General features: G+C 38.3%; 2 protein-coding genes across 3 annotated transcripts in view; one reads left to right on the forward strand and one right to left on the reverse strand.

Moving 5' to 3' along the window:
- MAGEE2 (MAGE family member E2) overlaps window positions 1-6,206 on the reverse strand; it is a 47,432-nt gene extending 41,226 nt beyond the window's left edge. The window contains exons 1-2 of the mRNA XM_081564390.1: window positions 6,050-6,206; window positions 3,248-3,312 (exon numbers count right to left, since the gene is read on the reverse strand). The gene's annotated coding sequence lies outside the window, so the exon portion shown is untranslated. The remainder of the gene's footprint in view (window positions 1-3,247; window positions 3,313-6,049) is intronic.
- A 40-nt stretch (window positions 6,207-6,246) lies between these two features.
- ZDHHC15 (zDHHC palmitoyltransferase 15) overlaps window positions 6,247-23,747 on the forward strand; it is a 126,714-nt gene continuing 109,213 nt past the window's right edge. The window contains exon 1 of one of the 2 annotated variants that reach the window (XM_081563801.1): window positions 6,247-6,807. In XM_081563801.1, the coding sequence (XP_081419927.1) occupies window positions 6,672-6,807 (136 nt within the window). In that variant the 5' untranslated portion in view covers window positions 6,247-6,671. The remainder of the gene's footprint in view (window positions 6,808-23,747) is intronic. The other variant, XM_081563802.1, reaches the window with a different exon arrangement.

A 23,747-nucleotide genomic window follows, 5' to 3' on the forward strand; every position in this document is an offset into this window, starting at 1 on the left:
CAAAGCTAGTGAAAGTGGTAGAATTCCAGCTGAGCTATTTCAAATCCTAAAAGATAATGCTGTTAAAGTGCTGCACTCAGTATGTCAGGAAATTTGGAAAACTCAACACTAGTCACAGGACTGGAAAAGGTCAGTTTTCATTCCAATCTCAAAGAAGGGCAATGCCAAAGAATGTTCAAACTATTATTAAATTGCACTCATTTCACATGCTATTTATAGTAAGGTTATGCTCAAAATTCTTCAAGCTAGGCTTCAGACAGTATACAAGGCTGTATACTGTCACCCTGCTTATTTAACTTATATGCAGAGTATATCATGTAAAATGCCAGACTGGATGAAGCACAAGCAGGAATCAAAATTTCTGGAAGAAAAATCAACAACCTCAGATATGCAGATGATACCACTCTAATGGCAGAAAGTGAAGAGGAACTAAAGAGCCTCTTGATGAGGGCAAATTGAAAAGGCTGATTTGAAACTCAACATTCAAAAAACTGCATCTGGTCCCTTCAATTCATGGCAAAGAGAATGGGAGAAAAGTAGAAGTGACAGATTTTATTTTCTTAGGCTCCAGAATCACTGCAGATGGTGACTGAAGTCCTGAAATTAAATGACACTTGCTCCTTGGAAGGAAAGCTATGACAAACCTAGAGAGCATACTGAAAATCAGAGACATCACTTTACTGACAAAGGTCCATATAGTCAAGGCTATGGTTTTTCCAGTAGTCATGTTCAGATGTGACAGTTGGACTATAAAGAAAGTTGAGTGTTGAAGAATTGATACTTTCAAATTGCAGTGCTGGAGAAGACTCTTAAGAGTCCCTTGGACTGCAAGGAGATCATACCAGTCATTCCTAAAGGAAATCAACCCTGAATATTCATTGGAAGGACTGATGTTGAAGCTGAAGCTCCAATACTTTGGCCACCTGATGGGAAGAGCTGACTCATTGGAAAAGACCCTGATGTTGGAAAGATTGAGGGAAGGAGGAGAAAGGGGTGATAGAGAATGAGATGGTTGGATGGCATCACCAACTCAATGGACATGAATTTGAAAACTCTGGGGGATGGTGAAGGACAGGGAAGCCTAGCATGCTGCAGTCCATGGGGTTGCAAAGAGTCGGACACAACTTAGCAGCTGAACAACAACAGTATTATTAACTAAAATACAGGTTTCATTCAAATTTCACAACATTTTATGCTACTGTCCATTATTTGTTTTCATACCTTATTCAAGACTCCACCTTTTATTTAATTTAATTGCATTGAGCAGCTTCAGCTACATGAAAGAAATTCTGGTAAATTCTCTTTTCATTTTTCGTCTTGTTACAAATATTTTCTAATGTTCTTTGTTGTGGCTTCTTTGATAAACTCATCATTTAAAAGTGGACATTTAATTTCCACATACATAGGATTTTTAAAGTAAAAGAAAAGTCACAGCCCAAACCAGTGTTTTAAAGAAAAGAAATAAATAGAGACTGGAAAGACAATGGAAAAGATCAAGGAAACTAACTGCCTACTCAGACTGAATCATGAAGAAATAGACAATCTGACCTGGCCAATAATGAGTTAGAATTTTGAATCAGTTATCAAAAATCTCCCAACAAATAAAAGTCCAGGGCCAGGTGGTTTCACTGGTGAATTCCAACAGACATTTTAAAAAGAATTACTTCTGATCATTCTCAAACTCTTTCAAAAAATTGAACAGAAGGAAATACTTCCAACCCATTTTACAAAACCAACATTACTCTGAAACCAAAGCCAAACAAGGACACTTAAATAAGGAAAACAACAGGGCTATATCCCTGACGAACGAAAGTCCTTAACAGATTACTAGCAAACCAAATTCAATAGCACATGAAAAGGACCTTATACCATGATCAAATGAAATTTATCCCTGGGATGTAAGAATGGTTCAACATATGCAATTAATAAATGTGACACATCATATTAACAGAATGAAGAATAAAAATCATATGACCATCTCAATAGAAACAGAAAAAGTATTTGACAAAATTCAACATACTTTCATTATTAAAAACTCAACAAATAAGGTATAGAAAAATGTCCCTCAACTTAATAAAGTTCATCATATATGACAAGCCCACACCCAACATCATACTCAATGGTGAAAATCTGAAAGCATTTCCTTTAAGATAAGAAACAAGACAATCATGCCCACTCTCACCACTTCTACTCAACGTAGACTGAAGTCCTATCTAGAGAGAGTAAAATAAATAAAGAATAAATGAATAAATAAAAGCATCCAAACCAGAAAGTAAGAAGTAAAATTGTCTGTTGGCAGATGACAAGTTGATCTTATATTTAGAAAACCCTAAAGACTCCACCAAAAACCTGCCAGATCTAGTAAATGATTTTGGTGAAACTTCAGGATGCAAACTTATCAAAAATCAGTTCTATCTTTATATTCTTACAGCAAACTACCTGAAAGGGAAACTAAGAAAACAATCCTTTTTACAGCAGCATGAAAAAAAAAATACCTAGGAATTAATTTAACTGAAGAGATGAAAAAAAGCCTGCATACAAAAGTTTAGGACATTGGTGAAAGAAACTAAAGAAGATACAAATAAATAGAAAGATATCCTATGGCCATGGATTGGAAAAATTAATAGTTAAAATGTGCATACTACTGTCAACAGAGTCAACGCAATTTCTGTCAAAATATGAATGATATTTTTCATAAAAATAGAAAAACTATTGCAAAATATGTGCTGGTGGTGGTGGTTTAGTCACATCCAACTCTTTGCAACCCCATGGACTGTAGCTGCCAGGCTCCTCTGTCCATGGGATTTCCCAGGCAAGAATACTGGAGGGGATTGCCATTTCCTCCTCCAGGGGATCTTGCCAACCCAGGGATTGAACCTCAGTCTCCTGATTGGCAGGCAGATTTTTTACCACTGAGCCACCTGGGAAGCCCTGCAAAATGTATATGGAACCACAAAGGATTGAATAGCCAAAGCAATCCTGAGCAAGAAGAACAAAGCTGGAGGCATCATGTTTCCTGATTTTAAACTCTATTACAAAACTATTGCAGTCAAAACAGTGTGGTACTAGCATAAGAACTGGCATCAGTCCAATGGAACTGATGAGAGTCTAGAAATAAAGCTACATATAAGCAGTCTACTAATTTTTAACAAGAGTGAATACACAATGGGGAAATGATAGTCTCTTTAATCAATAGTTCTGGGAAACTTGGACATCCACATGCAAAAGAAAGAAACTGGACACTTACCTTACATCATACACAAAAATCAACTCAAAATGCATTGAAGACTTAAACCCAAAACTGTAAAACTCCTAGAAGAAAACAGAGGGAAAACATTCCTTGACATTAGTCTTTGCAATTATTTTCTGGATATGACACCAAAAGCAAATACAACAAAAGCAAAAACAAATGTGTGTAATTATATCAGACTAAAAAGCTTTTGCACAGCACACAATCCACAAAATGAAACAACAACCCACAGAATGGGAAAATTATTTGCAAACCATATTTCTGACAAGGTCGCCATAATATATAAGGAACTTATACAATTAATTAAATAGCAAAAAATAAACAATTTGATTTGAAAATGGACAAAGTACTACCTGAATAGTCATTATTCTGAGGATGACATACAGATTGCCAACAGGTATGTGAAAGGTGCTCAATATAACTAATTATCAGGGAAATGCAAATCAAAACCACAACGGCATATCACCTGTTAAATGATCATCATCAAAGAGATAAGAGGTAACAACTGTTTGTGCAGTTGCGGAGAGAAACGGAACCCTTGTGCACTGTTGGTGGAACTGTAAACTGGTTCAGGCACTATGGAGAACCCTATGGAGATTCCTCAAAAATTAAACATAGAACAACCACATGTTCCAGCAATCCCACTTCTGGGTATATATCCACAGGAAATGAAAAAGGTTACTGAGAAAACATATATTCTCCCATGTTTATTTCAGCATTATTCACAATTGCTAGTATACATATAAAATACTATTGAGTCATGAGAAAAAAGGAAATTCTGCCATTTGCAAAAATATGGATGCACTTTGAGGACATTATGCTAAATGAGATTTCAGAAAGAGAAAGATATATACTATATGATATCTCTTACATGTGAAATAAAAAAAAAATATATATATTGTTACCAGGAGCTGCGGGGGTTGGGGTGGGAAAATGAGACAGAAGTTGTTTAAATGTATATATTTGCATTATGTGATGTGGTACAGATGTTAGCTAAGGGTACAATAGCAATAGTACTGCCAATCAACATGATGTACACCTTAAATTACACAATGTTTACTGTATGTCAAATATACTCAATAAAAAATAATTGTCAAAAATGGTAACTGTGTGAGGTGATGGATGTGTTAATTAGCTTGATTATGGCAATCATTTCACAATGTATGTGTATATCAAATCATCACGTATATATATATATATATATATGTGCAGTCAACATACGCGATCTTAGTTCCCCAACCAGGATCAAACCTGCAGTGGAAGCACCATGTCTTAACCACTGGACCACCAGGGAGAAGTTCCTATACTTTTATTTGCCAGTTATATCTCAAAAGATGGAAAAATATTTAAAAATCTATGTCAGAACCTTAGGGCACAAGTCTAATCAGGCTATTAAAAAATAAATATTGTAATGGAAATGAGCTGCATTTCATTACATCATTTATTTAGTAGTATCAACCATGAATGTAACTTAATCTGAAAAGAAACAACAAAGTTCTTATCAGTTCAGGAAATTTACTGCATATGTAACTATGAATAAGAATAGAGAGCAACATGAGTCTTAGCAAAATCACAAATTTCTTCATGTCACAGATCTTCATAAATCTTTGAACCTGCCTGGGTGCTCAGTTGTGTCCAACTCTTTGTGAGCCCATGGACTGCAGTCCACCAGATTCCTCTGTTCATGGGATTTTTCAGGCAAGAAAACTGGATTGGGTTGCCATTTCCTCCTCTAGGGGATCTTCCCAACACAGGGAGGGAACCCGGGTCTCCTACATCTCCTGCATTGGCAGGTGGATTCTATATCATTGAGTTACTTGGGAATCTTTGAACAGCAGGTATTTATCAAATTTATCAAATCCATAAATGTACAAAAGCTTGCTATACTTCTATTATTGTACTTATGTCATTGAACACCTGTTGCTCTGATGAGAACATGAGCTTCTTGGAGACAGGCCCCCTTTCGTCATTCTTTTTATACCAAAGTTAACCCTAACCCAAAGCAACCACTCTGGAAACACTTGTTGAAATAATTGCCTTCTAATTGATGTCTATTTCCAGGCTATTCCTCTCTACAAAATCTTGCTAGTTCTTTTACAAAAATGCAGTTCTGATAATGTCATTTTCCTTGTCCCAAAACCTTTCATGGTTGTTCATAATCTGCTTTACAGGATTATGTCCACATACCCTGGCAGGGTGTACTCTACTCACAACGTGTATTCCCAGTCTCATTCCTGGCCTCTCCTCTTCACATACTCTCTCCTCAAGCTGTGCTGACTGTTCCTTGAACACTTCTGTATTTTCATTACTCTCCAGTGTCCAGTGTCTAGTGTTAATCGCTCAGTCCTGTTCAACTCTTTGTGACCCCATGGACTGTGGCCTCCCAGACTCCTCTGTCCATGGAATTCTCCAGGCAAGAATACTGGAGTAGGTTGCCATTTCCTTCTCCAGGTGATCTTCCAGACCCAGGGATCGAACCTGTATCTCCAGCACTGCAGGCAGAGGCTTTAAGATCTGAGCTACCAGGGAAGCCCGGTACTCTCTGCCTTTGCAAATGCTGTTTCCTCTGTCTGAAAAGTCCTTCCCCTCCCATTTGTCAGGCAAACTCTTATTTATTACTGAATCTCAGCTTAAATATCACTACCTTGTAGTTTTCCCTCACCTCTCACAGAATTGATATCTCTCCCATTTTTTTTCTGTACCAATATGTTTATTTATTCTTAAAATAAATGGACTAAGTTGACTCAGGGGGAAGGGAACTAGAGAAAGAAGGAGGGAGCTTCCTGTCAATGGACTTACCCAGGCAGCAACTGTGGCGCTACGTGTTAAGCATATTGTTCAAGCAGCAGTGAGAGTATGGGGCTGGATGATCTTTAAGTCATTAGATGCTACCGTTCGTATCTTTCACACTGCGCGTCTTTGTGCTCGTGTGTGTCAGACAATAACGTGTGTGTGTGTGTGTGTGTGTGTGGCGTTCGGAGGGAGGGGGCAAAGAAACAGAAAGAGATCAGTGCGGAGATGAGGGGGACGCAGTGCAGTAAGAGCAGATGGGCGGACCTAAATTTCTTCTGCTTAAGAGTTTTGCAGAGGTCTAGCCCTGCATCAAGTGCTGTGGCAAGGGGTGGGAGAGGAGGAAAGAGGAGGGACTGCACTCTCCACTCCCTCTGAGCTTGCCCAGCCTCGCCAGCCTGACTGATCATCTTCCGCTCCAACACCGCCTGTTCCTCCTCGCCATGACTCATGCCTATTGTGTGTGGTGCACTCTGGCCTGCAGCCCCACAGGTGGTATCGACTAGGGGAGACTGTTCCCGCCAGGCTAGGCAGTGGAGCGCCGCACAGCGCGTCTTCCCGCCTCTCAGCCGCTGCCCAGCAATTCCGACCCAGCGCCAGCAGGCCTGCTCGGTCGATCTTCGAGCCTAAGATGCGGCGGGGCTGGAAGATGGCTCTGTCCGGGGGGCTACGGTGCTGCCGCCGTGTACTTTCCTGGGTGCCAGTGCTCGTTATCGTCCTCGTCGTGCTCTGGTCCTACTATGCCTACGTCTTTGAACTCTGCCTGGGTAAGTCGAGCTGGCACCTAAGGTGGGGAAATTATGCTCCAGCATAACCATCTGCCCTACCCTTCACACTGGTGTCTCCTGTGTTCTCAGCCCTTACACTGCGGTTTTCCTTAAGCTCCCTGGAGATCTCTTGATCTCCAACCTATGGCTTCCCATAGTATTTATTGCACCCTCCCACGAGTGTCCCACCATGTCGCTATTGTCCCTAGCCAGGGTTTCTTACATTATTTCCTGGCCCTACCCACAAGAATCCACCCCCCCCCACTGGGGTCCCCTTTTCTCAAACAGGACAACCACTTGTGCCTTATGCTCTGGTTCTGGGGGCTGCCATCCTACCGAGTTGAGTAAACAACGTACCCTGTATACTTAAACTGGCCACTTACACTATGAGTCCCGCCAATTCACCCAACTAAGAGCCCCACATTTTCCAATTTCTTCCTACTAGGAACCCCAAAATATTTCCTTCACTCTCTTACTAGCTCTCCCTTATCTAACACTGGGATTCCTCCTTTTCCAGTGATCCTCTCAAGCCAGCTGAAGTGCATTTTCTGCCACTTGGGACCCCACAGTACACCTTGTTCTATCCCACTGTAGTCTCCCCTTTTCACAAAGTAATACGCCTCCCATTCCTCTTTCCCTGTGGGACTAAGCTCAAAGTTCAATTTGTTTCCCTTCCATTCTCCATTTTCTCATCTTCTCTAATGGAATGGGAATCCTACAATACATCCCATCCTGTCTGCTCACACAAGAAGCCCTGATTTTGTCACACTGGAGCTCCCCTTAGTCTCCTGCCTGCCTGCTTTGAGGTGCATTCACTCCTTCCCATTCGTGGCCCCACATTATTTTCTGACACCTCATACTAATCACCCTGCTTTTTATCACACTATGGTACTGCTTTGTCCACTGTCTTCTCACACTAGGGTATCCTGTTTACCCTCCCACAAGGGCTTCCCTGGTGGCTCAGATGGTAAAGAATATGCCTGCAATGCAGGAGACTAGGGTTCGATCCCTGGGTGGGGAAGATCCCCTGGAAAAGGGAATAGCTACCCACTCCAGTACATTTGCCTGGAGTATCCCATGTACACAGGAGCGTAGTGGGCTACAGTCCATGGGGTTGCAAAAAGTCAGACACAACTGAGCGACTAACATTTTCACTTTCAAGGGTTCCCACAATATCCCCTATACACCTTTCAAAGGCCATTATTTTTCTAATGATGATCTCCCCTTGCTATCTTTTCTGAAATATACTCCCCACCTCCTGCAGTCCTCTTCCACTGTTAGCCCCACATTTTGCCATCCTCTTCCTCTGGGATTTCTTAATATTTTCACTTACTTCCCTCTAGGATTGCACTTGTCGCTTGTCTTCTCAAACTAGGGAAACACCATCCTTTCCTTCAGGGGTTTCTAATATTTCCTCTCCTTACAATGGGAGGCTCATTTCTTGTCCCCTCTCATTAGACCATACTTTTATAAATCTAGGGTCTCCTCTTGTACCCAGTCCTATAACACCAGGGAGCATTTCATCCCCTCCAGTCTATAAAATGGTTCCCACAATATATCTCATGCTCTCAAACTCAGAATTTCACAGTATTTACAGATGCAAATCCCAAGACGCTATCCCACTTGGATTACCCCCAGTCCCCTATAGTGTTATCAATTCACAATGGAGTCTTCATAGTATTTCCTGTCTCCTCGCAAAAGAACCTCTGCTTTTCTCGTGGTGAGATCTCCCTTTGCCTCTCATATTGAAGAATCCCCATCTCTTCTCAAAGGAAGTTCCACTAATCTTGTCACTTCAGTATAGAATCCCACTTCTAGCATTCTTAAAATTGTGTCCTATAATGTTCCCTATTCATTCAGTGTGAGATCCCAGTATATTTCCAGTCCCCTCACATTAGGACTCCTGTTTGTTTCTTTGGACATCCCCTCACTTTCAAATCCTTCCAAGACTCCTATATTTCTTTATATCAGATTCTTCTCCTCTTAAAAATTATGGTTGAGGTCCTGCTTTTTCTAACCCCAGGACCTGACTCCACTTATAATTTCTGTTTCTTACGTATTTGACAAAGCAATAGTCTATTCCAGGTAGACTGGGATTAACTAGGGAGACAGAAGATAGCCGTCTTTTCTAATACAGAACTTTCTTATCAATTCTGTGCATCACAGTTTGAATTTTCCTGGTCCATTTCTTAGATTTACTATGGAAAATACAGAAAGGTTATTACAAATTCAATTAATTGCCTTCATAGATACAAATTTAGGCTGTATTTCTTTTTTATCACATTCTGATTTGCAGGTGCATTAAATGGGCGGTACAATGACTGGGAAGTTTTTCTATTCCCAGAGCTCACCACTTTGCTCTTTTGAATGATTGACTGAAGGGTTAAAAGTTCAGCTCTGTTATTGTTGCTCCTAGGATCAATGCCATATTGTAAATATATCAGACATATTTTGGAGTTTTTCAGTACTGACCTACATGAGCTTTGCCAAGCAATTATTTTCAAAATTAATAATGGCTAACACTTATATAGTGCTTGATCTGTGCCAGGCAATGTTCTAAGTACTACAGATATATGAACATTTTAATATATTAACTTATTTAATACTAACACTAACCATACAAAGCAGATATCATTACTATCCCCATTGTGCAGATGTGCAAAATGATGTAAAGACCAAATTAATGTAAATAATTAGCTTTCTACAAGTTCTTATTAAGTTATATAATATTAAAAGCTGAAAAGAAGCTTATTTATTTTGTTTATTTAACATATTTGCAGGGCATTTACTACATTCTAGGCACTGTTTTAAGTGACTACACACACACAAACATACACAGACACACAAACTTAATCCTTATAACAACCTTATGAGGCACACATTATCATTATAACCATTTTGAAGATAAGAAAACTGAGGCACAGACACATTGTGAAGCTTGTCTAAGGTCATGGAGCTAGTAAAGGTCCAAGCTTGGATGGCAACCCAGGCAGTATAGCTCCTCAGTCCATGCTTTAACCTCCACAGTATCTTACTTAACTCCATCTACTTTCAACCAATACAGAGGTCAAAACTTGTGACTCACAGGCCACATGTAGCCTAGAGATGTGTTTCATTTGGCCTGCACAGTGTTTTCTTAACATTTTGCATCAGATACCATTATTTAAAAACTAGGAGGGTAAGATAGCTTTTATTTCCAATTCTGGCTCCACAAATCCATCCTGTCATCTCCCCCCTCCTTTAATAAGTCTTTTATTTTTTTTAATTTAATTTTTAATTAGAGGAAAATTGCTTTACAAAGTTGTGATGGTTTCTGCTGTACAAAAATGCAAATCAGCCATAATTATACATATATCATCTCTCTCTTGACTCTCCCTTCCTTACCCCATCCCACCCCTCTAGATCACTACAGAGCACCAGGCTGGGCTCCCTGTGTTATATAGCAACTTCCCACTAGCTATCTATTTTGCACATTATAGTGTAAGTATGTCAGTGCTACTTTCTCCATTCTTCCCATTCTGTCCTTCCCTCACTGTGTCCACAAGTCTGTTCTCTATGTCTGCATCTCCACTCCTTCCCTGCAAGTAGGTTCATCAATACCATTTTTCTAGATTCCATATATATGCTTTAATATATTATGCTTATTTTTCTCTTTCCGACTTCACTCTGTATAACAGGTTCATCCACCTTACTAGGACTGACTCAAATTCATTCTTATTTATGGCTGAGTAATATTCCACATCCTCACCAAAACTTATTTTCCTTTTTAAATTATAGCCATCAGAGTGGATATGAAGTGGTATCTTATTGTGATTTTGATTTGCATATCCCTGATGACTAGTGAAATAGATTACCTTTTCATGTATTTGTTGGCCATTTGTATATCTTCTTTAAAGAAATATCTATTTAAATCTTTTGCACATTTTTAACTGGGTTATTTATCTTTTTGTTTTTGAATTATAAGATTTCCTTATGTATTTTGAATACTCAACCCTTATCAGATAAATGATTTGCAGATACTCTCCCATTCCGTGTGTTATCTTTGCACTTCCTTGATAGTATAATTTGATATGTGCTCAGTTGCTCAGTCGCATCTGACTCTGCAACCTCATGGACTATAGCCCGCCAGGCTCCTCTGTCCATGGCATTGTCCCAACAAGAATACTGGAGTGGATTGCCATTTCCTCCTCCAGGGGATCTTCCTGACCCAGGGATCAAATCCAGGTCTCCAGTGTCTCCTATATTAGCAGGTGGATTCTTTACCACTGAGTTACCTGGGAAGCCTGTCATTTGATACATAAAATTTTTAATTTTGATAATTTTGATAAGTTCAACTTACCTATATTGTTACTTGTTGCCTGCTTTTTGGTATCATATCTAAGCATCCATTGCTAAATGCAAGGCCATAAAGATTTAACCCTGTATTTTCTTCTAAAATATTTTTATAGTTTTTACTTTTTATTAAATATGATTACATCTTTGGTCCATTTTGAGTTAATTTTTGTACATGGAATGAGGGAGGAATCCAGATTCATTCTTTTGCATGTGGCTATGAAGTTGTCCCAGCATCATTTATAGAATAGACTATTCTTACGCCATTGAATAGCCTTGACATGATTGTCAAAAACCAATTGGCCATAGAGGTATGGATTTATTTCTGTACTCTTAATTCTGTCCCACTGATTTGTTTGTCTGTTCTTCTGCCAGTACCACACTTGTTTTGACGACCATAACTTTGTTTTAAATTTTGATGTCAAAGGTGTGAGTCTTCCAAATTTATTTATTTATTTATTTATTTATTTTGGCATTAAAAAAAATTATTTATTTTAATTGGAGGCTAATTACTTTACAGTATTGTAGTGGTTTTGCCATACATTGGCATGAATCAGCCATGGGTGTACATGTGTTCCCCATCCTGAACCCCCCTCCCACCTCCCTCCCCATCCCATCCCTCTCGGTCAACCCAGTGCACCAGCCCTGAGCACCCTGTCTCATGCATCAAACCTGGACTGGTGATCTATTTCACATATGATAATATACATGTTTCAATGCTATTCTCTCAGATCATCACAACCTTGCCTTCTCCCACAGAGTCCAAAAACTGTTCTATACATCTGTGTCTCTTTTGCTATCTCGCATATAGGGTTATCATTACCATCTTTATAAATTCCATATATATGTGTTAGTATATATTGGTTAGTACTGTATTGGTGTTTTTCTTTCTGGCTTACTTCACTCTGTATAATAGGCTCCAGTTTCATCCACCTCATTAGAACTTATTCAAATGTATTCTTTTTAATGGCTGAGTAATATTCCATTGTGTATCTGTACAACGGCTTTCTATCCATTCGTCTGCTGATGGACATCTAGGTTGCTTCCATGTCCTGGCTATTATAAACAGTGCTGCGATGAACATTGGGGTACACATGTCTCCTTCAGTTCTGGTTTCCTCTATGTGGATGCCCAGCAGTGGGATTGCTGGGTCATATGGAAGTTCCATTTCCAGTTTTTTAAGAAATCTCCACACTGTTCTCCATAGTGGCTGTACTAGCTTGCATTCCCTCCAACAGTGTAAGAGGGTTCCCTTTTTTCCACACCCTCTCCAACATTCACTGTTTGTAGATTTTTGGATAGCAGCCATTCTGACCTGAGTGAGATGGTACCTCATTGTGGTTTTGATTTGCATTTCTCTGATGATGAGTGATGTTGAGCATCTTTTCATGTGTTTGTTAGCCATCTGTATGTCTTCTTTGGAGAAATGTCTGTTTAGTTCTTTGGCCCATTTTTTGATTGGGTCATTTATTTTTTTGGAATTAAGCTGCAGGAGTTGCTTGTATATTTTTGAGATTAATTCTTTGTCAGTTGCTTCGTTTGCTATTATTTTCTCCCATTCTGAAGGCTGTCTATTCACCTTGCTTATAGTTTCCTTCGTTGTGCAAAAGCTTTTAAGTTTAATTAGGTCCTATTTGTTTATTTTTGCTTTTATTTCCATTACTCTGGGAGGTGGGTCATAGAAGATCCTGCTGTGATTTATGTCGGAGAGTGTTTTGCCTATATTTTCCTCTAGGAGTTTTATAGTTTCTGGTCTTACATTTAGATCTTTAATCCATTTTGAGTTTGTTTTTGTGTATGGTGTTAGAAAGTGTTCTAGTTTCATTCTTTTGCCAGTGGTTGACCAGTTTTCCCAGCACTACTTGTTAAAGAGATTGTCTTTTCTCCATTGTATATTCTTGCCTCCTTTGTCAAAGGTAAGGTGTCCTGAACAACATGCTTCTGAATAACCAACAAATCACAGAAGAAATCGAAAAAGAAATCAAAATATGCATAGAAATGAATGAAAATGAAAACACAACAACCCAAAACCTATGGGACACTGTAAAAGCAGTGCGAAAGGGAAGGTTCATAGCAATACAAGCTTACCTCAAGAAACAAGAAAAAAGTCAAATAAATAACTTAACTCTACACCTAAAGCAACTAGAAAAGGAAGAAATGAAGAACCCCAGGGTTAGTAGAAGGAAAGAAATCTTAAAAATTAGGGCAGAAATAAATGCAAAAGAAACAAAAGAGACCATAGCAAAAATCAACAAAGCTAAAAGCTGGTTCTTTGAGAAGATAAACAAAATTGACAAACCATTAGCCAGACTCATCAAGAAACAAAGAGAGAAGAATCAAATCAACAAAATTAGAAATGAAAATGGAGAGATCACAACAGACAACACAGAAATACAAAGGATCATAAGAGACTACTATCAGCAGCTGTATGCCAATAAAATGGACAACTTGGAAGAAATGGACAAATTCTTAGAAAAGTATAACTTTCCAAAACAAATTTATTTTTCTAAGACTGTTTTGGTTAGGGTCTCTTGGAATTCCATGTGAGTTGTAGGATCAACTTTTCCACCTCTGCAAAATGGTCATTGAAATTTTTATAATGATCGTACTGAATCTGTATATTGTTTTGAGAAGAATGCCATCTTAAAATCAAGTTTTCCGATCCATGCATGTGGGATGTCTTTTCATTTATTGAGGCCTTCACTTAACTTTCAGCAATGTTTTGGAATTTTCACTGTGTAAGTCCTGAGCTTTCTTGGTTGTATTTATTCCTAAGTATTTTATTCTTTTTGATGCTTTTATAAATGAAATAACTTTCTTAATTTGCTTTCCTGATTGTTTACTGCTGGTGTATTTATTTTTAAAATCTTTTTTAAAAATTTTCATTGGAGTATAGTTGCTTTGCAGTGTTGTGTTACTTTCTGCTATACAGCAAAGTGAATCAGTTATGCACACACACACACACACACACATATATATATCCCCTCTTCTTTAGATTTCCTTATCAATTTAGTCATTACAGAGCACTGAGTAGAGTTCCCTGTGCTGTATATTAGGTTCTCATTAATTACCTGTTTTATACATAGTAGTGCATATATGTCAGTCCCAATCTCCCAATTCATCCCATCCCCTCTTTCTCTCTTTGTATCTATAAGGTTGTTCTCTATATCTGTGTTTCTGTTTCTGCTTTGCAAACAAGTTCATCTGTGCCATTTTTCTAGATTCTATATATAAGCACTAAGATATGATATATTTTTTCTCTTTCTGATTTTTTAGTTGACTCTGTATGACAGTCTCTAGGTCCATCTACATCTCTCCAAATGACACAATTTTGTCATTTTTTATAGCTGAGTAATATTCCTTTATACATATGTACCATATCTTCTTTATCCATTCATCTGTTGATGGACATGTAGATTGCTTCCATAAGCTGGCTATTGTAAATAGTGCCACAATGAACATTAGGATGCATATATCATTTTGATTTCTGGTTTTTTTCTGGTATATGCCCGGGAGTGGGGTTACCAAGTCATATGGTAGTTATATTTTTAGTTTTTGAGGAACCTCCAAGACTGTTCTCCATGGTGGCTATACCAATTTACATTCACACCAACAAAATAGGAGGGTTCCCCTTTCTCCATATCATCTCCAGCATTTACTGTTTGTAGACTTTTTGATGATGGCATCCTTACCTGTGTGAAGTGATACTTCATTGTAGTTTTAATTTGCATTTTTCTCTAATCGTGATGTTGACCATCCCTTCATGTGCCTCTTGACCATCTGTATGTCAAAAATGTCTGTTTAGGTCTTCTGCCCATTTTTATTGGGTTGTTTGGTATTTTGATATTGAGCCACATGCTGCTGCTGCTAAGTTGCTTCAGTCGTGTCCGACTCTGTGCAACCCCATAGATGGCAGCCCACCAGGCTCCCCCGTCCCTGGGATTCTCCAGGCAAGAACACTGGAGTGGGTTGCCATTTCCTTCTCCAATGCATGAAAGTGAAAAGTGAAAGTGAAGTCGCTCAGCCGTGCCTGACTTGTAGCGACCCCATGGACTGCAGCACACCAGGCTCCTCTGTCCGTGGGATTTTCCAGGCAAGAGTACTGGAGTGGGTTGCCATTGCCTTCTCCTTGAGCTACATGAGCTCTTTCTATATTTTAGAGATTAAACCTTTATTGGTTGCTTCATTTGCAAATATTTTCTTACATCCTGAGAGTTGCCTTTTTGTCTTGATTTTGGTTTCCTTTACTATGCAAAAGCTTTTAACTTTAATTAACTCCCATTTGTTTATTTTTGTCTTTATTTTCATTACCCTAGGAGTTGGGTCAAAAAATATCTTGCTGCAATTAATGTCTGCCTATGTTTTTCTCTAAGAGATTTTATAGGATCCAGCCTTACATTTAAGTCTTTAATCCATTTTGAGTTTATTTTTGTGTGTAGTATTAAGGAGTGTTATACTTTCATTCTTTTACATGTAGCTGTCTAGTTTTCCCATCACCACTTAGTGAAAGGACTGTCTTTTCTTGATTGAATATTCTTACCTTCTTTGTCATACATTAGGTTACCATACATGCTTGGGTTTTTCTCTGGGAGTTCTATCCTGCTCCATTGATCTATGTTTCTGTTTTTGTGCCAGTACCATATTGTCTTGATGCCTGTCGCTTTGTAGTATAGTCTGAAGTCAGGGAGCTTGATTCCTCCAGCTGTTTTTCTTTCTAAGAATTGCTTTGGCTACTCAGGATCTTTTGTGTTTCAATACAAATTGTAAATCTTTTTGTTCTAATTCTGTGAAGAATGCCACTGTAATTTGATATGGATTGTGTTGAATCTGTAGCTTGCTTTGGGTAGTACAGTCTTTTTCACATTGATTCTTCCAATCCAAGAACATGGTATGGCTCTCCACCTGTTTGTGTCATTTTTTATTTCTTTCATCACTATTTTACAGTTTTATGGGTACAGGTCTTTTTCCTCCTTAGGTAGGTTTATTCCTAGGTATTTTATTCTTTTCATTGTGATGGTAAATGGGATTGTTTCCTTAATTTCTCTTTCTAATCTTTTGTTGTTAGTGTATGAGAATGCAAGAGATTTTGTGTATTTTGTATCCTGCAAGTTTACCAAATTCATTGATATAAACTCTAGTAGTTTTCTGGTGGCCTCTTTAGGATTTTGTGTGTATAGTATCATGTCATCTGCCTACAGTGACAGTTTTACTTTTTTTCATTTTGGATTCCTGTTTTTCTGTTCTCTTATTGCCATGGCTAGGCTTCCAAAATTATGTTGGATACAAGTGTCAAGAGTGGACATCTTTGTCTTGTTCCTGATCTTAGAGGAAATGCTTTCAGTTTTTCACCATTGAGAATGATGTTTGCTGTGGGTTTGTCATGTATAGGCTTTATTTTCTTGAGATAGGTTTTCTCTTCGCACAGTTTCTAGAGAGTTTTTATTATAAATGGTTGTTGAATTTTATCAAAAGTTTTTTTACATCTATTGTGATGATCATATGGTTTTTATTTTTCAGTTTGTTAATATAATGTATCACATTGACTGATTTGCCTATATTGAAGAACTCTTGCATCCCTGGGATAAATCCCACTTGATCATGGTGTATGATTTTTTTTTAATGTGTTGTTGGATTCTGTTTTCTAGTATTTTGTTGAGGATTTTTGCAACTATGTTCATCAGTGATATTGGCCTATAATTTTCTTTTTTGTGGTGTCTTTGTCCGGTTTTGGTATCAAGGTAATGGCTGGCTTCATAGCATGAGCTTTGAAGTGTTCCTTTGTCTGAAATTTTTGGGAAAAGTTTGAGAAGAATAGGTGTTAGTTCTTCTCTAAATGCTTAATAGATTCACCTTTGAAGCCATCTGGTCCTGGACTTTTGTTTCTTGGAAGGTTTTTAATCACATTTCAATTTCATTATTTGTGATTGATCTGTTCATATTTTGTACTTCTTCCTGGTTCAGTCCTGGAAGTTTATACTTTTCTCAGAATTTGTCCATTTCTTCCAGGTTGTCCATTTTATTGGCATATAGTTGCTCATAGTAGTCTCTTATGATCCTTTGTATTTCCATGTTGTCTATTGTAACTTCTCCTTTTTCCTTTTTAATTTCATTGATCTGAGCCCTCTCCCTTTTTTCTTGCTATATCTTGTATATCTTCTCAAAGAACCAGCTTTTAGTTTATTGATCTTTCCTATTGTTAGTTTCCATTTGTATTTCATTCGGTTTTGCTCTGCTAGTCATGATTTCTTTCCTTCTACTAACTTTGGTTTTTGTTTGTTCTTCTTTCTCTAGTTGCCACAGGTGAAGGGTAAGGTTGTTTATTTGAGATTTTTCTTGTTTTGTGAGGTGGAATTGTCTTGCTATAAACTCCCTTTTAGGACTGTTTTTTGCTGCATCCCACACGTTTTGGGTCATCATGTTTTGGCTGTCATTTGTTTCTAGTATTTTTTAATTTTCTCTTTGATTTCTTCAGTGATCCATTGGCTACTTAGAAGCATATTGTTTAGCCTCCATGTCTTTATGTTTTTTACAATTTTTCCCCTGAAATTGATTTCTAATGTCATATTGTGTAATTGTGGTTAGAAAAGATGCTTAATGTGATTTCAGTTTTCTTAAATTTACTGAGGTTTGACTTGGGACCAAAGGTATGATCTATCCTGGAGAATGTTCCATGTGCACTTGAGAAGAAAGTATATTCTGCTGCTTTCAGATGGAATGTCCTAGAAATATCAATTAAGTCTACTATTCTAGTATTTCATTTAATGCTTGTGTTTCCTTATTAATTTTCTGTCTGAATGATCTGTCTTTTGGTGTAAGTGGAATATTAACATCCCCCGCTATTATTGTGTTACTGTCAATTTCCCCTTTTATGGCTGTTAGCATTTGCCCTACATATTGAGGTGCTCATACATTGAGTGCATATATATTTACAATTGTTATGTCTTCTTCTTGGATTGATTCCTTGATCATTGTGTAGTGTCCTTCCTTGTCTCATAACAGTCTTTATTTTAAAGTCAAATTTTGTCTGATAGGAGTATTGCTACTCCAGCTTTCCTTTGATTTCCATTAGCTTGGAATATATTTTTCCATCCCCTCACTTTCAGTCTATATGTGTTCCTAGGTCTGAAGTGATTCTCTCGTAGACAGCATATATATGTGTATGTATGTGTGTGTATATATATATATATATATATATATATATATATATATATATATATATAAATAATTCATTCAGCCAGTCAATGTCTTTTGGTTGGAGTATTTAATCCATCTACATTTAACAAAATTATTGATATATATGTTCCTGTTGCCATTTTCTTAACTGTTTTGGGTTTCTTTTTGTAGGTCTTTCTTCTTCCCTTCCTCTTTTATTCTCTTCTCTTGTGTTTTTGCTTAGAGAAGTTCCATTAGCAAGTGTTCTAAATCTGGTTTGTGGGTCCTGAATTCTCTTAGCTTTTGCTTGTCTGTAAAGCTTTTGATTTTTCCATCAAATCTTAATAAGTGCCTTGCTGGGTAGAGTATTCTTGGTTGTAGGTTTTTCCCATTCATCACTTTAAATATATCCTGCCAATCCCTTCTGGCCTGCAGAGTTTCTGCTGAAAAATCAGCTGATGATAACATTACAAGGTTTCCCTTGTATCTTATTTGTTGCTTTTCCCTTCTTGCTTTTAATATCTTTTCTTTGTATTTAAATTTTGTTAGTTTTATTAGTATGTGTCTTGGCATGTTTCTCCTTGAGTTTATCCTATATGGGACTCTGTGCTTCCTGAACTTGGGTGACTATTTCCTTTCCCATGTTAAGGATGTTTTCCACTATGATCTCTTAAAAATATTTTCTCAGGCCCTTTCCCTTTTCTTCTTCTTCTGGGCCTCCTAGAATGCCAATCAACATTCCTGTTTGTTGTTCCAGAGGTCTCTGACACTCTTCTCATTTCTTTTCATTCTTTTTACTTTATTCTGTTCTGCAGCAGAGATTTCCACCATTTTATCTTGCAGGCCTCAGTTCCATTCTTCTGCCTCAGTTATTCTATTTTTGATTCCTTCTAGTATATTTTTTATTTGAGTTATTGTATTGTTCATCTCTGTTTGCTTGTTCTTTAGTTCTTCTAGGTCTTTGCTATGCTTTTCTTGTATCTTCTCAATCAGTGCCTCCATTATGTTTCCAAGATCTTGGATCATCTTTACTATTGTTACTCTGAATTCTTTTTCAGATAGACTGCTTATCTCCTCTTCATTTAATTGTTCTTGTGGGTTTTTATCTTGCTTCTTCATCTGTATCATATTTCTTTGTCATCTCATTTCATCAAATTTATTCTGTTTGTGATGTCCTTTCCATAGGCTACAGGATTGCCTATTACTTCTGGTTGGTGAGATTGGTTCAGAGGTTTGTGCCATTATCCCCTTTATACTGTGCTTGATTGGTGTTGTGTTGATCAGAGCTTGCCCTAGATATTGGTGGGGCCTCCCCTTTGCTCTAGTTATGGCTGCCTTGTCAGGGGTGGGGTCTGCTTCTTGGTTGTTGGATTAGAGGCCCCAAGATCTATTTATTAGCTATGATTTTTTATCTGTGGTGTGAGGTAGGCAGGATTGGAGCACTCCCACTGGGAGAGTAGCCGCTGAGTTTTCCTCCACTGGAGCTGTTTGCCTGTGATTATGCTCCACTGTGTCCCCTTTTACCTGTTGTGTGGACTCACAAAGTATACTGTTGTTGGAACTGCTCTTGGTCCAGCCTTAACTGTGAATATGCCAATAGTTGACTCTGGTGACTCAGGCATTGTTATCACCCAGCCATTGACACAGATCCATTGAAGTTAGGTCCCAGTAATGCAGTAATCATGTACCTAGAACTGCTGTGGGAGCTGTGTAGGCAGTTCAAACTCTGTTCTTGTCCTACCTGCACATGAATGTGCCCACAGAGTCCACAACTACTAAAGCCATGCCCATGATAGGAGGTTTGATTGGTGTTTTGGTGACCAGAGCCTGCCCTAGATATTGAACAGGGCCCCCCCTTTGCTCTGTGGTTGTCACTTCCCTGTCAGAGGTGGGGTTTGTTTGCTAGTTGTTGGAGTAGAGGCCCCTTGATCTGTTATCTGTTTCTTAGCTGTGTTTCAGATCTGTGGTGAGAGGTAGGTGGGGTTGGAGCAGTCCTGCTTGGAGGGAAGCTACTGAGTATTCTCTTCTTGAGCTGTTCACCTGTGAGTGTGCTCTGTTGTGTCACCTTTCACCTGTTGTGCAAGCTCTCAGATTACCTTGATGTTGACACTACTCTTGCTGCACCTACCCCCCCTTAACTATGAGCATGCTGGCAATTGGCCCTTGTTTGTCAGATGTTGCTTTCACCATGCCACAAGAGTAGATCCAGTGAAGTCAGGTCCCAGGATTGCAGTAATCATGGATCTGGATCTTTTGTGGGTATTATTGAGGCAGCATAGACTTTAGCCTGGCCCAACCCCCATATGATGGGCTCATAAAGTCTACAGCTGCTAAAGCTATGTCCATCTTGGCTGCAAGAGCACTCATCCATTCAGATGTTTTATAGGCATTGAATTTTTACCAAGCTGGTTATGGGGCTGTCAATTCACAGTTTGCATAGCTGTGAGGAGAGATTTCAGCTTTTCTTTCTTAACTGCACAGTCCCTAAGTCTCAGCTGTGGTTTTAGCTCCACCTCTGCATGTGGGCCACCCACAGAGATCTGCTTCCAAGGCTGCCCTGGAGCATTTGGGTCTGCCCCAGTGAGGACGAGGCATGGAGGTGGCATAGATGCTGGGGCCGCAGGAGTCCTGGTGGCAACAGGTGCATAGGGGAGTCAGCAGTCACAAGAAATCCAGCCCCACTGGTGTCAAAGCTTGGGGTGAAGCCAGTGGCAATGGGTGTGGGAGATTCAACCCCAACAGGGGCCTTTGCTAGTACCCAGCAGCAGGTGCACGTGGGCTAGCCCCATGGGGGCCTTTCTTAGTATTTGCCTGTAGCCCTGGCAGGGGCCTTTCCTTGTATCTGGTAGCAGTCACAGGAGGGTCAGCCCCAGTGGGGGCCTTTCCTAACACCTGCGGGTGGAGGCAGGGGCCTATACCTGCAATGGTGGCTCCACCTCCTGCATGTCATTCAGTAATGGTGCGTTGCTTCTATGACAGTTCATGTTTTCTCCACAAGCATTCTCAGTTGTGAATTTCCTCATTCCAGTCCCCTCAGGCTGTCTCCTCACAGCCAACAGCAGTCCTCTCCTTGGAGTTTCTCTCCAATCTTCACATTCTAGCATTCAGCTCCTGTGCACACCAGTGGACATGCATCCTCAGCCAGGGCTGTGTAGGGCTGTGGCACAGACCACCTGTGTAGGAAACACTCTGTCCTGCTTCCTTTTTTTTCCTTTTGTTGGGAGATTTTGATTATTGATTCAATCTTTTACTTGTTAAAATCTGCTTAGATTTTCTCTTTCTTCTTTGGTCACTTTTGGTGGTTTCTGTGTTTCCAGGAATTTATCCGTTTCATCTAGGTTATCTAATTTGTTAACATAAAATTGTTCCCAATATTCTATTGTAATCCTTTCCACTTATGAAAGTTCTCTGTTAATATCTCCACTTTCATTTATTATATTAATAATTTGAATCTTTCTTTGTTTTTTCTTGTCCAGTCTAGTTAAAGGTTTGTAAATTTTGTTTTCTTTTCAGAGTCCCAACTTTCAGTTTCCAGAGTTCTACAAAAGTTGATTCTGACAGTTTTTGCCACTTCATTGATGGCTTTTGGGGAATGACAAAGTCCTGGAATTTCCTACTCTGCCATTTTTGGTGATTAACAGTATCAATTTTGAGATTAAAATTAAAAGGTCCAGGAAGTAATTCTACTGAGAAGCTAGAAATAATTCAAAGAGAGTCAGAAGAAATGAAAACTGATAAGGCAAAAAACCAGAAGGCACAGTATCTGGAACCAAATTTCTATACAAGTAAAAGCTATCCATTTAAGCCTATATGGATCATGACATTCTCATATCTAAAATAGTTTTATAACTTATCCATGTATGAAATAGTCAAATGCATCACACTTGAGTAGTAAAATATCATATGAAACATCCAAAATAATTCCAATGATTCTTAAACCTGGCTGATAATTATAATCACCTGCTGAGTTTTTATAATACAAATTCCTACACCTCCACCCAGAGATGTGTTATATGAATGGGGCCCTAGAATCCATATTTTTATCAATTTCCTCGGTGGGTATTAAAATCATCTAGATTTGGGGATGGCTGCCAAAAAGTAAATGAATGGCTAGTATGAGTAACTTTTTTAGAGAAGCAAATGAACACTGGCATGATTAGTTTGCTTTCAACAAGCAGAACGTAATGAGAAATGTATCTAGGTTCTCCATTTCAACTTCTATTCTTTCTCCTAACCTAAAGTCTGAAACATCTATTGGAAAAAGTGAGTATCAAATATATTCATTTTGACATTGAATATGTTATTTTAAAACCATCCTATATTCCCTGGTGGCTCAGATTGTAAAGAATCTGCCTGCAATGCAGGAGACCCAGGTTTGATTCCTGGGTCAGGAGATCCCCTGGAGTAAGAGAATGGCTACCCACCCCAGTATTCTTGCCTGGAAAATTCCATGGACAGTGGAGCCTGGTGGGCTACAGTCCATGGGGTTGCAGAGTCAGACATGACTGACCATCTAACACTTTCACATTCATGTTATTTTAAAACCATCCTATATAACTTTGGGATCAATATCATAATTTTTAAAGACTTGTTTTGTTCCAATCTATTGTAAAACATAATCTTACAGAGCAGTTCAACTTTCTAAGAAAAATAATAAATACATAATAATAAAGTGCCTATTATCTACTAGGTACCCAAGTACTTTACATATATTTTATAATTTAATTCCTATAGCAACTTTATAACAAATTAATTTATCCTCATTTTACAGATGGAAAAACTGAGGCATAAAGATATTAAATAATTAATCACAGAACAAGTAAGTGACAGAGCCAGAATATGAATACATATCAAATTACATGCTAAGCATTACTACTATAAACTGCCTCCCCAATGAGTCATTAATTAAAAGAGAACTTCATGCTGTAATTGACCACTAATCTTACTAGACTCATGTTTTCAGCCTCCCCACTCTTTCCACAAGTCCTTTTGAGCTTCACTGTCTAATTTGGTAGCTACTAGCCACATGTGACTATTAAACATGTGAAAGGTAGCATCTGAGTTGAGACATGCTGGAAAACTTAAAATATGCACCAGATTTCAAAAATTTAATTAAAAAAGAAGTATGAAAAATATATAATTAATTAATTATGCAGATAGCATGTTGAAATTATTTTTGATATATCAGATTAAATTATTAAATATTATTTAAGTTAGCTTCACTTGGTATATTTTTAACTTTTAAAAATGTTCCTAGTAGAACATTTAAATTACACGGTTCACATTTACATTTTTCTTAGACAGCACTGTTGTAGAACCATCCACATAAGTCCCAAATCAGGCTTATTCTACCAATACCCTTCTGTGAATCCTAAAATGTGTCTACTTAAAGAAAGTCATAAGATATGCTTTGGTTTGAACTAGTTGTCTATGATGGAAAGCTGTTCCATATACTC

Source organism: Giraffa tippelskirchi, chromosome X (genome assembly GCF_054371585.1).
Source record: "Giraffa tippelskirchi isolate mGirTip1 chromosome X, T2T-mGirTip1v1.2.pri, whole genome shotgun sequence".
Taxonomy (NCBI): Eukaryota; Metazoa; Chordata; class Mammalia; order Artiodactyla; family Giraffidae; genus Giraffa; species Giraffa tippelskirchi.